The sequence below is a fragment of the Natator depressus genome, chromosome 2, assembly GCF_965152275.1.
Source record: "Natator depressus isolate rNatDep1 chromosome 2, rNatDep2.hap1, whole genome shotgun sequence".
Classification (NCBI taxonomy): Eukaryota; Metazoa; Chordata; order Testudines; family Cheloniidae; genus Natator; species Natator depressus.
The window spans coordinates 168873652-168887919 of NC_134235.1; the positions used below are offsets into that span (position 1 = coordinate 168873652).

A 14268-nucleotide genomic window follows, 5' to 3' on the forward strand; every position below is an offset into this window, starting at 1 on the left:
TCCCTCACCAAAGTCTTTTAAGCAAAGTAAGCAATCATGGGATAAGAGGAAAGGTCCTCTCATGGACCACTAAATGGTTAAAAGATAGGAAGTAAAGGGTAGAAATAAATGGTCAGTTTTCAGAATGGAGAGAGGTAAATAGGGTCCCCCAAGGATCTGTACTGGGACCAGTGCTGTTCAATATATTAATAAGTGATCTTGAAAAAGGGGCAAACAGTGAGGTGGCAAATTTTCAGATGACATATCATTACTCAAGATTGTAGTCTGCTTTAGATTTAACTAAGAGTTATAAAGGGATCTCACAAAACTAGGTGACCCTGGGCAACAAAATGGCAGATGAAATTCAGTGTTGATAAATACAAAGTAATGCACATTAGAAAATATAACTACCTATACATACAAAATTAAGGAGTCTATATTAGCTTTTATCACTCAAGAAAAATCTTGGCGTCATTGTGGATAGTTCTCTGAAAACATCCACTCATTGGGCTGTGGCGGTCAACAATCTATTAGAATATTAGGAAACATTAGGAAAGGGATAGATAATAAGGCAGGAAATATCTTAATGCTACTATGTAAATGCATGGAATGCCGGCACCTTGACTACCATGAGCAGTTCTATTGCCCCATCTCCAAAGAAAGATACATTAGAAGTGGAAAAAGTATAGAGAAGGGCAACAAAAAATTATTAGAGGTATGGAACAGTTTCCATGTGTGGAGACATGAAAAAGACTAGCACTTTTCATTTTAGAAAAGAGATGACTAAGCAGGGATATAATAGAGATCTATAAAATCATGAATGGTGTGGAGGAAGCGAATAAGGAAATGTTATTTACCCACTTCATATAAACACATGATCCAGGGGTCGCCCAATGAAATTAATAAGCAGCAGGTTTAAAACAAACAAAAGGAAGTTCTTCACACAATGTAAAGTCAACCTGTGGAACTCATTGCCAGGGGATGTTGTGAAGGCCAAAAGTATAAGTAGGTTCAAAAAAGAATTAGATAAATTCATGGAGGATAGGTTGGTCAGTGGCTATTAGCCAAAATGGTCAAGGTGAGTGTCCCTAAGCCTCTGATGCCAGAACCTGGGACTGGAAGACAGGGGATGGATCACTCAATAAATTGCCCTATTCTGTTCATTCTCTCTGAAGCAGCTAGCACCGGCCACTGTCAGAAGACAGGACACTGGGCTAGGAGAATCACTGGTCTGACCCATTATGGCCATTCTTATGATCTAAAGAACAGCTCCAGCCCATCTCAACTAACTTCTCTTTTCCCCAAAAGGATAGATATTACCATCTTTGATGCTATCTAAGAGACTAACAAGTGGGCTTTTCCTTCTAAAAACTCTCTAGATAAAAGGAAAGGGGGAAAAGGGATGTTGTTAAACTGAAATTATTTAACACTTTAGATGCCAAATCATTTAACTCTTTTCCCTTCCTTTCTTTATCTTTAATAAAAGGATACAAACAATGTTTAAAGGTGTGTTTGCCATGGCATTAAGCAGACTGAGGTTTCTGTATACCAAACCCCGTGCCTTGTTTAAAACTGTGTAATGTTGGACAATGCCTGAGTTATGTTAACACCTTTGGACTATTTATTCCACCTAAATTAATACAACAGACTAAGAATCCACTAGGAAATTTGGGTTCTTAAGACACTTATGCCTCGCCCTCCCCAGTTCCCCATCCACCAGCATCATGGCTCATTTTACAGCAATAATTCTTTCTTTGGTTATCTCACGGTGTCTGCACACATGGAGTGAAAAATGTCAGGACATTTTACTACTGATTTTATGCACGTTTGGCAGTGCAAGTGCCCTCCTGAGAAGTACTAGCTCCTGTGAGGGGAATGAGAGAAAACGCTGCACAGAAGTGGCTGTGGGTTAATAAGTCCATGCAGAAAAAACTAGGAGTGATAAAATCCATAAACCTTCCCCTCTTCTCTAGAATTGAAGATCTGATTGGATAACCAGATTTTCAAATGAAAAACAGACATACTAAGGGAGAAGGGCAGTGCAAGTGATCATTTCAGTAATGCATCAAAGCATCCACTTCACTTCATTTTGGCTTAGCTGCAGCAGCTCTTTCAGGTGTGCAGCATGCTGTTGGATATAGAAACAGGACGATACATCTTTGGGTGGAAGCTTGGATAAAGTGAAATGTGCAGGCTCTGGAAACAGGAACACCCCAGTTTTTAGAAAATGAAAACTGACTAGGTAGCATAATCTACTGCTTTCATTGATGGACAATGTAAAGAAAATGAAGGTCTTTCCTATACTCTAATATTACCGTAAAACTTTCCCAGTCTAACTCTCTCACTTAGTATGTAAGAAGTATTTCATTGGCTATGTGGGGCACCTATAGAAGAAGGGGAAAACCCAGAAGCTATGTGGCAAAGCTTTCTAGAGACAATAAAATCAAGATACATGACTACCAATCAGCTGGCAAACTCTGTGCTAACGTCTCACAGAAAACAGGGACTTCTTTCAGTTTGAAATAAAAGAAACTAATATCTTTTGATGGCATGTTACACCTGTCCCTGTCTGACAAAGAAATTTAATCCACAATACCTGTACACCCTACCTGCAGAAATATGAGGTACCTAGCAATGAATACTATTTTGTGAGAGAAGAGAATGATGTAAGTGCCTGCAGCCGTTAAATCTGATATAGTATTTGCAATGTTTCCCATTCTAATTTTATGAAATACACAGGTACTGAATTAAAATCAAACACCATGGTATTTAGTGGTCCTCTCTTTATCCATTAGCTCAAAAGACTCAACCAACTTAAAACATTTGAACTGTTATGACTTATAAGCTATATTACCTGTATCCAATAATTGTACATGTATCAGCAATCCAATCATATCAGTCACTGCTTGCAGATAAATAACTGATATATGGAACAACATTAGCAGGCCAGACAAATCTGTAAATAAACTATAAGCTAATTATCACTCTCTGATGCACGAGTGTAACTCCAGGGGGAGTCTATTGACTTCAGTGTAGTTATCTGAGATTTACACAGGTGTAAGACAGAGCAGAATTTGTATGATGGTTTTAATAACAAAACTTACTTAAATGTATAATTATTCCAAAGAAAAGGAACTTATCTGACTGAAAAACCATAGTCTGAGCTATTGGCCTGTCCAATTAAGCCATCAGTCTGTAACAAATATAAACAGATGTCATATTTCATTCTACCCCGACTGTATTACTCTCCTTGTGACTACATGCTTCCATACAGACATTTCATTAGATTGCCTCAAGCACAGATATCCCAAGGCATCTCTTTTTCATTGCTTGTGGGACACTCCCTCCACAATGACATTCCAGAAGTAAATAAACAGCTGTCAGACAAACACTAAACACAAATACCAACCTACAGCCTACTCTATATATTCCAGGGATTGATGCCAGGGCACTGCAATAACCCACATGTAATTAAAAATGTACAGCACACTTTTAGCTCAGGAGAAATATCCTAAATGTTTGGCTCTCATCCTACCCGTTGTTCCAGACACATAAGCACTTTTTCCCTGACCTTTTTGCCTAACTGAACTCTAAGCACATTTGAATTAAACATTTAACACGTCTTCAAAATCCACATATAGACTAATATAAATAACTCCACCTTTAATCTGAAGGCCTGACAGACTGAAAAAATATTCATAAGATGTCAACCTACCTACACTGCAACTATTTTCCCTAGAAAGCCAAATTACAAAAAGTGTTATTAGTAGACAAGACGAAGGGGAACACAGTGGAATGAGATCTTTGTTACTTTTACAAAACAAGTTTTATTTTCTGAATCTAGAGTGTTAGAAATATCAAGGTAAGAATAAGCTTGGAGAGTGAAAGCTCAGTCACCCCACTCAACTCCAAACACAAGCTACATGCATACTCACTGTCGAGTCAGAAAGACACCTGCTTCTGGAGTCTGGTTTTACTATCTCTATTAATTCCAGAATAGCCCTATAAGCGCTTCAGCCTATTCCCTAGCTCGTCCTTCCATCAGGACTTGTCCCAAACCCTAGCTGCCTCTGCCGGAGGGCTACCACATCTCCTATTTAGTATGGAACTACGTCTGCCCCAGTGACTCAGCAACAATTAACTTGCATCTCCGTGCAGAAATCTAATACCTGCTAAAAGGGTACACAAGCAGGAGAATCTTGTCACCCTGTTGCTGCATATTTAAATCGCAAATATGGATGTACCTCCTCAAGTATGGATTTTTATCATCTTCATTTTCATGCTAGCAGGAGTTAATTATTTAAAATAAAATGTAATGTTGCTAGAAGATTAACAACAGATTCAGAAATAAAACATTTAGTAATCATAACATTTCCTTCTGTACTTGCATTTTTAAGCATCAACCACAATGTACTGAAAAATAATGAATTTCTACTGTCATACTGCCAGTGATATAATCAGAAGGCATGTTTACCCTCCTCCTTAACTTTGATTCCTACATGTGTTTATGATAATTATGGCTCCATATCAACAAAGCATTTAATCATGCACTAAAGTCCATCATTTTTCAATAAACTCAGGAACATTATTCAGTGACTCATTCAGCACCTAAGCATATGCTTAATTTAAACCACATGCTTATGTTCTTTACTAATAGGGATGGACCACTGAATTGGGGCCTCAGAGGGACTGTTATTAGTCTTCAAGTGAATTGTTTTTATATAAAATGTTCTCTATGTATATGTTGTTTACGCATAATAGTTTTTCTGTTGCTTTTCAGTGAAGTGGGAAGTCAATATTTAAATATGTTTGCCAATTATGTATAATTATTTCAAACATAATTGTCATTGATAAAGCAAGATTTCCTCACATGGGACCATATATTGCCCTCAATACTCACATTTCACTCCCTATGACAAATTGAGAGTTTCACACAGCATGCAGTATATAAACAACTTATTGATTTAATGTTGGAGAATTTTTTATTGCATTCCTGTATGTAGAGTTTATAAAGCCATTTGTGAAACATGTGTTTTTCATAATTGCTGCTGGAAAAGTTAAACCTAGAAAAAAACAGAAAGGTCCAATATTCAAAACTTGCATTTGCACATTAAGATATAATACAGAAATGCTACTTTTCATATTAGTTTTTTTTTTCATTTGCATGCATCATTATCTGTTTGCAACTGTAAGTAGCCATTTTGTGTTGGCACAATGACACATTTTAAAGATGCTCTTAAGGAGGCCCACTCAAACATTGACCTTAAATGCCTATTTTTCATAGAGCTGAACATATTATTGCATGAATACTTTAATGCTAATGCATTAAGTGAATATAATATATTTAATCTGCTTACCATTAGTGAAAGTAATCTTACAATCATTGTACTTTATTTCATAGGAAACATATCCCATTATGTCACCATCACACAGGTAATCTATTTTGATATGTGAAGGTTGTGGAATTATAATTGTGTGATGAAGGCGTTTAAGTGGGATACCACTATGGAGGCCAGATTGCAAATATGGGTGTTTTAATCAAGAATCTATTAAAACAAGCTCACAGACTTTAAGGTCAGAAGGGACCATTATGATTGTCTAGTCTGACCTGCACAATGCAGGCCACAGAATCTCACCCACCCACTCCTGTAATAAACCCCTAACCTATGTCTGAGCTATTGTAGTCCTCAAATCATTGTTTAAAGCCTTCAAGGTGCAGAGAATCCTCCAGCAAGTAACCCATGCCCCACGCTGCAGAGGAAAGTGAAAAACCCCCCGGGCCTCTGTCAATCTGCCCTGGAGGAAAATTCCTTCCCAACCCCAAATGTGGCGATCAGCTAAACCCTGAGCATGTGGGTAAGACTCACCAGCCAGACACCCAGGAAAGAATTATCTGTAGTAACTCAGATCCTACCCCATCTAACATCCCATCATAGGCCATTGGGCATATTTACCACTAACAGTCAAAGATCAATTAATTGCCAAAATTAGGCTATCCCATCATACCATCCCCTCCATAAACGTATCAAGCTTAGTCTTGAACCCAGATATGTCTTTTGCCCCCACTGCTCCCCTTGGAAGGCTGTTCCAGAACTTCACTCCTCTGATGGTTAGAAACCTTCATCTAATTTCAAGTCTAAACTTCCCGATGGCCAGTTTATATCCATTTGTTTTTGTGTCCACATTGGCACTGAGCTTAAATAATTCCTCTCCCTCCCTGGTATTTATCCCTCGGATATATTTATAGAGGGCAATCATATCTCCCCATAGCCTTCTTTTGGTTAGGCTAAACAAGCCAAGCTCTTTGAGTCTCCTTTCATAAGAGACAGGTTTTCCATTCCTCAGATCATCCTAGTAGACCTTCTCTGTACCTGTTCCAGTTTGAATTCATCCTTCTTAAAGATGGGAGACCAGAACTGCACAGAGTATTCCAGATGAGGTCTCACCAGTGCCTTGTATAACAGTACTAACACCTCCTTATCTCTACTGAAAATACCTCGCCTGATGCATCCCAAGACCGCATTAGCTTTTTTCACAGCAATATCACATTGGCAGCTCATAGTCATCCTGTGATCAACCAATACTCTGAGATCCTTCTCCTCCTCTGTTACTTCCAACTGACGAGTCCCCAGTTTATAACTAAAATTCTTGTTATTAATCCCTAAATGCATGACCTTGCACTTTTCACTATTAAATTTCATCCTATTACTATTACTCCAGTTTACAAGGTCATCCAGATCTTCCTGTATGATATCCCGGTCCTTCTCTGTATTGGCAATACCTCCCAGCTTGTGTCATCTGCAAACTTTATTAGCACATTCCCGCTTTTTGTGCCAAGGTCAGTAATAAAAAGATTAAATAAGATTAGTCCCAAAACCGAACCCTGAGGAACTCCACTAGTAACCTCTCTCCAGCCTGACAGTTCATCTTTCAGTATGACACACTGCCGTCTCCCCTTTAACCAGTTCCTTATCCACCTTTCAATTTTTGTATTGATCCCCATCTTTTCCAATTTAACTAATAATTCCCCATGTGGAACTGTATCAAATGCCTTCCTGAAATTGAGGTAAACTAGATCCACTGTGTTTCCTTTGTCTAAAAAAATCTGTTACCTTCTCAAAGAAGGAGATCACATTGGTTTGGCATGATCTACCTTTTGTAAAACCATGTTGTATTTTGTCCATTACCATTGACCTCAATGTCCTTAACTACTTTCTCCTTCAAATTTTTTTCCAAGACCTTGCATACCACAGATGTCAAACTAACAGGCCTGTAGTTACCCAGATCACTTTTTTTCCCCCTTTCTTAAAAATAGGAACTATGTTAGCAATTCTCCAGTCATACAGTACAACCCCTGAGTTTACAGATTCATTAAAAATTCTTGCTAATGGGCTTGCAATTTCATGTGCCAGTTCCTTTAATATTCTTGGATGAAGATTATCTGGGCCCTCCAGTTCAGTCCCATTAAGCTGTTTGAGTTTGGCTTCTACTTTGGATGTGGTAATATCTATCTCCACATCCTCATTCCCATTTGTCATCCTGCCATTATCCCTAAGCTCCTCATTAAAGACTGAGGCAAAGTATTTGTTTAGATATTGGGCCATGCCTAAATTACCCTTAACCTCCATTACCATTAAAACAAGCTCTTTGGTTCCAGGTGGCAAAAGTCCAAATCAAGCCAAGGTCAAAGACAGGAGCTTAAGAGCACAAGCTAAGAATGGTCAAGGCAGCTATAGGAGAGACACGCTGTTTCAGGAACACCTCCTGGAACTCCCCTTGGGTTTATACAAGGCAGAGTGCCAAGAGGCTGCTGCCTGTTGGATCCCTTGAGGTGGGACTTCCCATGGTCTGTGTCCACAGTGGGGTGTGGAGGACAAGCTGGTTACAGCTGCTCCTGGGTGGCAGTGTGGAGGTGTTCCCTTCCTGGCAGCTCCCTAGGCCTTACACATTATACGCTGGAGCCCAGGGTTGCAGTGCTGCTCAGGTTTGGCCTGGAGCCGGGCCCAGACCCATGGAACAGGAGTTGTCACTGTGGTTTGAGTGTTGTGTGGGCTCACTCTCCAAAACAGCCCCTCCCCCTGGCTTCCACTCTTTACCAGGCCGGGGTTACAGTGCTGGTGCTCAGGGTGCTACTATGGGTGGACAGTGCCCCCGCAGCAGTTCAGTACTGTGCACACATTAAGCAGGAGGCAAATGCAAACCAGTCCTATATATGGAGAAAGAGAATGCACAGGCACATGTGGCTTTGTATAACTTATTGCTTTAATATTAGAATATTTCCAAGTTTTAAATATTGCTAACATTACTAAAAATTGAACATCTCATGTGATCGTTTAACATTTAAAGATCCAAGCTGAAACAACTAAAGAACTCCTCCAGAAAAACAGTTGTATGTCATACCTCCAACGTGATGTGAGCTAGCCAAATTCAGCTGTAGTTTTCAATGTTTGTTTAAAATACTAACTATAGTTATTGTATTAAATGAAAGACTCTTTTCTGATGCTTACACAAACTAATGATACCCAAGAACAAACAGGGGGATATTCAGAAAAGACATTTGGTTTGTTTGGAAGAGAAGCAGTCAAAACCCATAGGGCCAAATTTTCAACACATGGCTTCTGTTTGAGCCTCATCAGTGTATGCTTCACTTGCAAGCACAATTTTTATGTCTAATCACTTGTTATTACATATGATAATTTGCATATTCATTGCATAAAAAATACCAAGCACAAGTAGTTTTTGCATGTGCACATTCCAATATATAGATAAGTGATTCAATGTCTATTAGGTAAATGGACTCAACGCCAATGGGCTTTGGATCTTACTTTATACACACTGATAAGTGTGTGCAATCAGTTTGTGCGTGGTGGCCCAAGCACATGAGCTAATGCCCTTTGAAACACAGGCCTTTCATCTTCTTGGAATAGCAGATTTTTTTTTCCTTGTTTTTGGCCAAACTGGGGCTGAGGCAATATGCACTGTTTCAGTATGTAGAAAACATATTCTCCTGTTACCACCAATTTATAATAGATTAGCAGAATATTTTGTTTCTTTATATATATATATATAAAGTTTATTCATTCAGCTACAGTCTCCTACCATGACGTATACAAGTTTAATGTTAACTGAACATTTTAAAAACAAACTGCTTGTTGGTTTCTCTTTTTACTTTTGATTTAATGCAAAAGAATTATACAGAGACAATCAGAGGTATATGTCTGGCCATGCCAAATTCAGCAAAACACTTAAGCACGTGATTACTTTTAAGCACGTGCTTAAGCCCTGTTGACTTCAATGGCAAGTCAAGCCCCATTTACTTCAATGGAACTTATATAAGTGCTTATCTTTACATACATCCTTAAGTGCTTTGATAAAGATGGGAATAGTCACATGCTTAAAGTTAAGCACAAGCTTAAATGTTTTGAAGAATTGGGCCTACGTCCTCTAAGATCTTCTCCTTATATTTATGGAATAGGACCTAAAGAAAAGAAAGTTAGATGTAATAAAATACTAACGACCCATTTTCTCACCTTGAAGTATACCAGATTTCATAAAATGTTTACTCTGATTTTTTTCCAAAATAAGATACTCCCAAACACCATTTTAAACAGGCTTCTCCCCATATAACATTCAAACACTCTGAGTTAGACAGATATCTCCATTCCTACTTTTTACCATCCTAGAAATGAGGCTTCCTGTATCATGACTCACACTTTGAAAGGGGACATCACATTTCTATTTTATGTTTTTCGTCAGACCTCCCTCGTTTTCCCCAGCTGAGGCTACTGCAGGAAAGTCTGACTAATTTGAAGACAAAGCACATTTTTCATATGTATACACAGCTAAACACAGCACTTCATGTTTTCAGCCTGTTGTAAAAAAAAAAAAGGGGCAAATGAGTTGCTGCTTCAGCTGAAATAGTGGAATGGGTCATATTGCAAAAGCATTCACATTCATATGACTTTAAATGCAGATTTAGTACTGAGAAATTCTGTGCTGAACTGACTTCTGTTGAACATAAACAGTCACTGAAAACAAGTTCTAGCTGAGAGAGGCAATGCTTTTACACTAGGGCTGCTTTTACCTAGAAATAGATGACCCAAAGAGTGATTCATCCTAATATGTTTATCAGGTAGGCAAGTTATTTTTTTTCAGTGAGAACGTATCAATTGAAAGTTAGTCTCAGTCACTTTCTTCTTACCATCACATCCTTAAGTCAGGTAAAGTAGCTAAAAAGTACTAAATTTGGATTTTCCATGTTACTTTTTGTCTTGTGATGACCTCTCCTGGTTGAGCTGTTCATTAGCCTTGATGAAAACAGTTGAGAGATTTGATCCCCTTTCTGTCTATTAAATATTGATCACAAATATACTATATGAAGAACTTATTGATGAGGTTTTGTAAAGATAACTATCAACCAAATTAAAAAGCAAACATGAACAAGGGAGAGTTATGGATAATACTATATCAGTTTATTGTGTTCAGTGCATGCTTATTATACTAAACACCCAGATTCACATTCCCCAATTCATCTTTGGGTTATATTTTATCATTATCATACCATGTTTATTTTCACACTGACACAGACGTGGTCAAACTAACTGACAGGCATCATTTCAGTGAAATAAAGAGGCTTAGTGACAGTACAGAGAAAATGAAAACTTGATATCCAGTCTGCTCCCGCAAGTGAAACTAGATGAAAAATGAGAACTCTGGGTTCAATTCTGCTCTCACTGAAGCCAATGGGAGTTTGATATGTATTTCTATGGGAGCAGGATCAGAGAAGGGAGTAATAGATACAAGTGTCTTATGCAAATATTTAGTATATTCATAATACACCAAACATACAGTCTGCTTTCTAGAAAAAAAATGTAAAAAGATTGTTTATATTCATGTTTTCCTGTAGCGAAAGAGTAGAGATTTTTTTTCAGCTTTTAGTAGTGGGTCTAAAACAATAGTTTGGGTGGAAATTAGTTGTATGCTAAAATTATAAATATTCCTTTTATTTCATTAAGTCTATAAATCCTCCACAGGTATTCTCACTTCGTCTCCACAAGTCAGAACCAAGAAGAAAACAGAGGCAACTGGCTTCTCTTCAAAGATAGAGCGTGGTCATCAATTCAATTTACAATTAGCTGGAGACAACAGAATTAAAAAACACAAAATACTCAGTTTGTATACCGAAGTGTGCAACAGAATATCCAGTTATCTGACAGACATCATGATTTATGAGTGCCTACTCTAGAACCATTTCATTAGCACTGGGAATGGCAAATACTATAATATTTCTGAACAGACATGAATGCATTTTTCATATGCTATCATGTTCATAGTCTTGTTGCCAATGGTAAGGGAGATTGATATCTGTTTGTAGCTATATTTCCATTGCCTATAAACCAATCCACATTTCACTTTTAGTGAATCAGAAAAGTGTGAACTCTATACTCAGCATAAGGAGTTTGGTGTCTAGTGCTTTTTCAGATTAATACATTGAGTATCTGCAAAGATCTAGAAAACAAACAAACATACAAAAGTGAGTTTTTACTTTTTATCATTAAGACAAGTATGCTCTTTTACCTGCCTTTATTTTAGAAGTATTATCTTTAATAAAAACTTATCAAACTTTTTCTAAATGTTAAACATATGCTTACTGTATAATCAAATACTATGACAATTTTAAGATACTGTATGTTGTTCCCAAATTTAAACTTGTAGCAGAACTATAAACATTTGCTACAGCATTAGAAAATACATATTACCTAAAATTGCATGGGAGTTTATGACCCAAGAACAGAATTATGGTAACCTACGTTACTACGTCTTTTTCTGAGTATTCCAGTTATGCACAATGACCTATTACAAAGTATGAACATTCAGAACAAAACTGAGATGAATAATCAAGTCAAAAGTAATAATCTTCAGTACTGGTATTGCTCCCGAGGGAAAGGGGAAACTATCTGAAGACAAGACTATAGCCTGAGAGGCTTAGGATACAGTAGAGTGTCTGTTTTTTATCTCTCTGGTTTAATACATATAATGGTCTAAATATATGGCAAATCCTGGGACAATCACATTAGATTTTTTTTTTCAGAACTGACCATATGAAATGGGGAAAAAACAGTGACTCAGGTAAGTACAGTTGTATTCCGGATCCCAAACCTAACAGTTTTGTTCACCACCACCACCACCCGCCCCCCTTCCCCCCTCCGCCCAAAAAAGAGAAAGAGAGAGAGAGATCCTCTCACACCTCCATACAACATACATTCCAAAACAATTCGCTGCTTGATCAGGAAAATTGTCATACCCTCCCCCCCATCTGTCACATTTTAACATGTTCTTATCTATAAAACGGCTATTTTCCACAAGTCTTTTTTCCCCGCTAGCACCGCAGATCCTGTGTAAACGCCACACATCGTTTCAGTATCTGTTTCAAAAATACCATTCAAATGGCACGTTCTCTGCATCAGCTACAAAGAAACAACTAAATACTTCACAGTGACATCTACCTGCGAATATTTTGCTGCAAACTAATCGCTCATTGCAACATTAAAGGTTTGATGCCCCCATTGAAATCAACGAGTGCGCTGTCATTACTGGCAGCAGGATCCGGTCCTATACAGGTGCTTTGCTCTCTTAAGTTCAGCATTTTTTCTGCTTTTTAACTATTTCGCTAGCACTTCTCACTGTGAGCGCAATGGCTGGTCAGCGCCAACCCAACTTGGAAAGCAAAACTTCACTCCCAAGACAACGGCATCTTGCCTCAGCTCCCCCCCCACACAAGCCACTAGCTGTCTTTCCCTCCCCTCAAAGTACCAAGCTTTTTCATTCTCCAAAACACACACACAAAACTGGTTGCGGAATTTGCCCACGTCTCCCTTTTGCCACACACAGCGGTCCAGCTCCAGTATTTGCAGATCCCAATTCCCAACCCAACTAACTGGGGAAAGAATGTCAAGTCCACACTGCAGCCCCCGCCAGCTCTCCTGTACCAGTTCCCAACTTCCACTAGCATCACGCAAATCAGCCGCGCGTTCCTCCACATAGGCGCCCGCACACACCACACCACACGAGCCCGAAACCTAGAGACACCTCCCTCCAGAGCCACCGTGGGAATCTTAATGCGGAGCGGAAAGTGGGGAAAGGTTCCTGTGAAAGGCTACTTACGGGATGCAGGGAGCGCCGTCCTGGCTCTGCAGCTGATGCTGCTGAAAATCCAGAGGAAGAGGGCTGCCCTGCAGCCGGCTCGGGGAACCACAACCATCCTTCCCTTCCCGGCTCCCTTTACTCCAAAGGCCAGCCGCAGAATAGCTGCTTTCCTCCACTTTTCCTCCGTCCCTCTCTCTTTGCTGTGAGGAGGCAATGCGCGGGCGGGGGGGGGGGGGGGGGCAGGGCTTTACCTTGTGGGAGAAGCCAAACCCCCTCTTCGCCTCCTGCCTCTGGGTTTGGAGCAGCACAGGGTAAGTCCCAATACTTTTCTTTCCCTTCTTGCTGTGTGCGCGCAGCCCTCGGACCCCCCCCCCCAAAAAAAAAAGAAGAAGAAGAAGAGCCGAAGGAAGAAGCAAGGAGCGGGGGCAATAATAAAACACTCACAAGAGGCGGAAGGAATGGGGGGGGCAAAGAAGAGGGGGGAAGGGAGCAAAGACGCTGGTGTTGGTGTTGCTAATGCTGCTGCTGCCACCGCCACTGCAGCGCAGCCCTTCCCTCTGCACAGAGCAGCGGGGCTGACAGACGCTTCCAAGCAGCCTCCCCGCTCGGGTATATATAGATAGACACAGCCAGTGCGCGCGCACGCACACACCGACCCAGAGCCCCGCGCGCCCTCCCAGGCGCGCGCGCGCACCCAGCTAGAGCGAGAGAAGCTCCCGCCGCAGAGGGGGCGGCTCAGAGCCGGCCTGTCCCCGCTGGAGGAAACACCGCCGCCGCCAGCAGCCGCAGCCGGGGCTAGCCAAAAAAAAACAAAAAAAACAAAAAACCACCCACCAAAACCCGGAGTGAAAAATCCTCCCCTGCCCTCCCCTCTGCTTCACTCCCTTCCCCGGCTCCTCCCTCCTCCGGGGCCCTGGCTCGCCTCCCCTTGCTTTTCAAAGCAAAAGCAAAAGGAAGGCGCTGCATGCGCTCCGGGCCGGGCAGAGGTGAGGCGAGGGGACGGGGGAGGCGGCCGCGCGCCCTCAGCCCCGGAGGTGGCTGTCCGTGGTGATGAAGTTGGGCGCGCAGGGCGCCGAAGCTTGCAGCGCGCCCCTTCCCTCCCGGCCGCCTTTCCCTTCCCCGGGCCAGCACCGCAGAAAGAGT

At 40.5% G+C, this 14268-nt stretch overlaps 1 protein-coding gene across 1 annotated transcript in view; it reads right to left on the reverse strand.

Moving 5' to 3' along the window:
- CNTNAP2 (contactin associated protein 2) overlaps positions 1-13332 on the reverse strand; it is a 1640949-nt gene extending 1627617 nt beyond the window's left edge. Inside the window, exon 1 of the mRNA XM_074945269.1 lies at positions 13144-13332. Within this exon, the coding sequence (XP_074801370.1) occupies positions 13144-13240 (97 nt within the window). The 5' untranslated portion in view covers positions 13241-13332. The remainder of the gene's footprint in view (positions 1-13143) is intronic.
- Between the last annotated feature and the right edge of the window lie 936 nt (positions 13333-14268).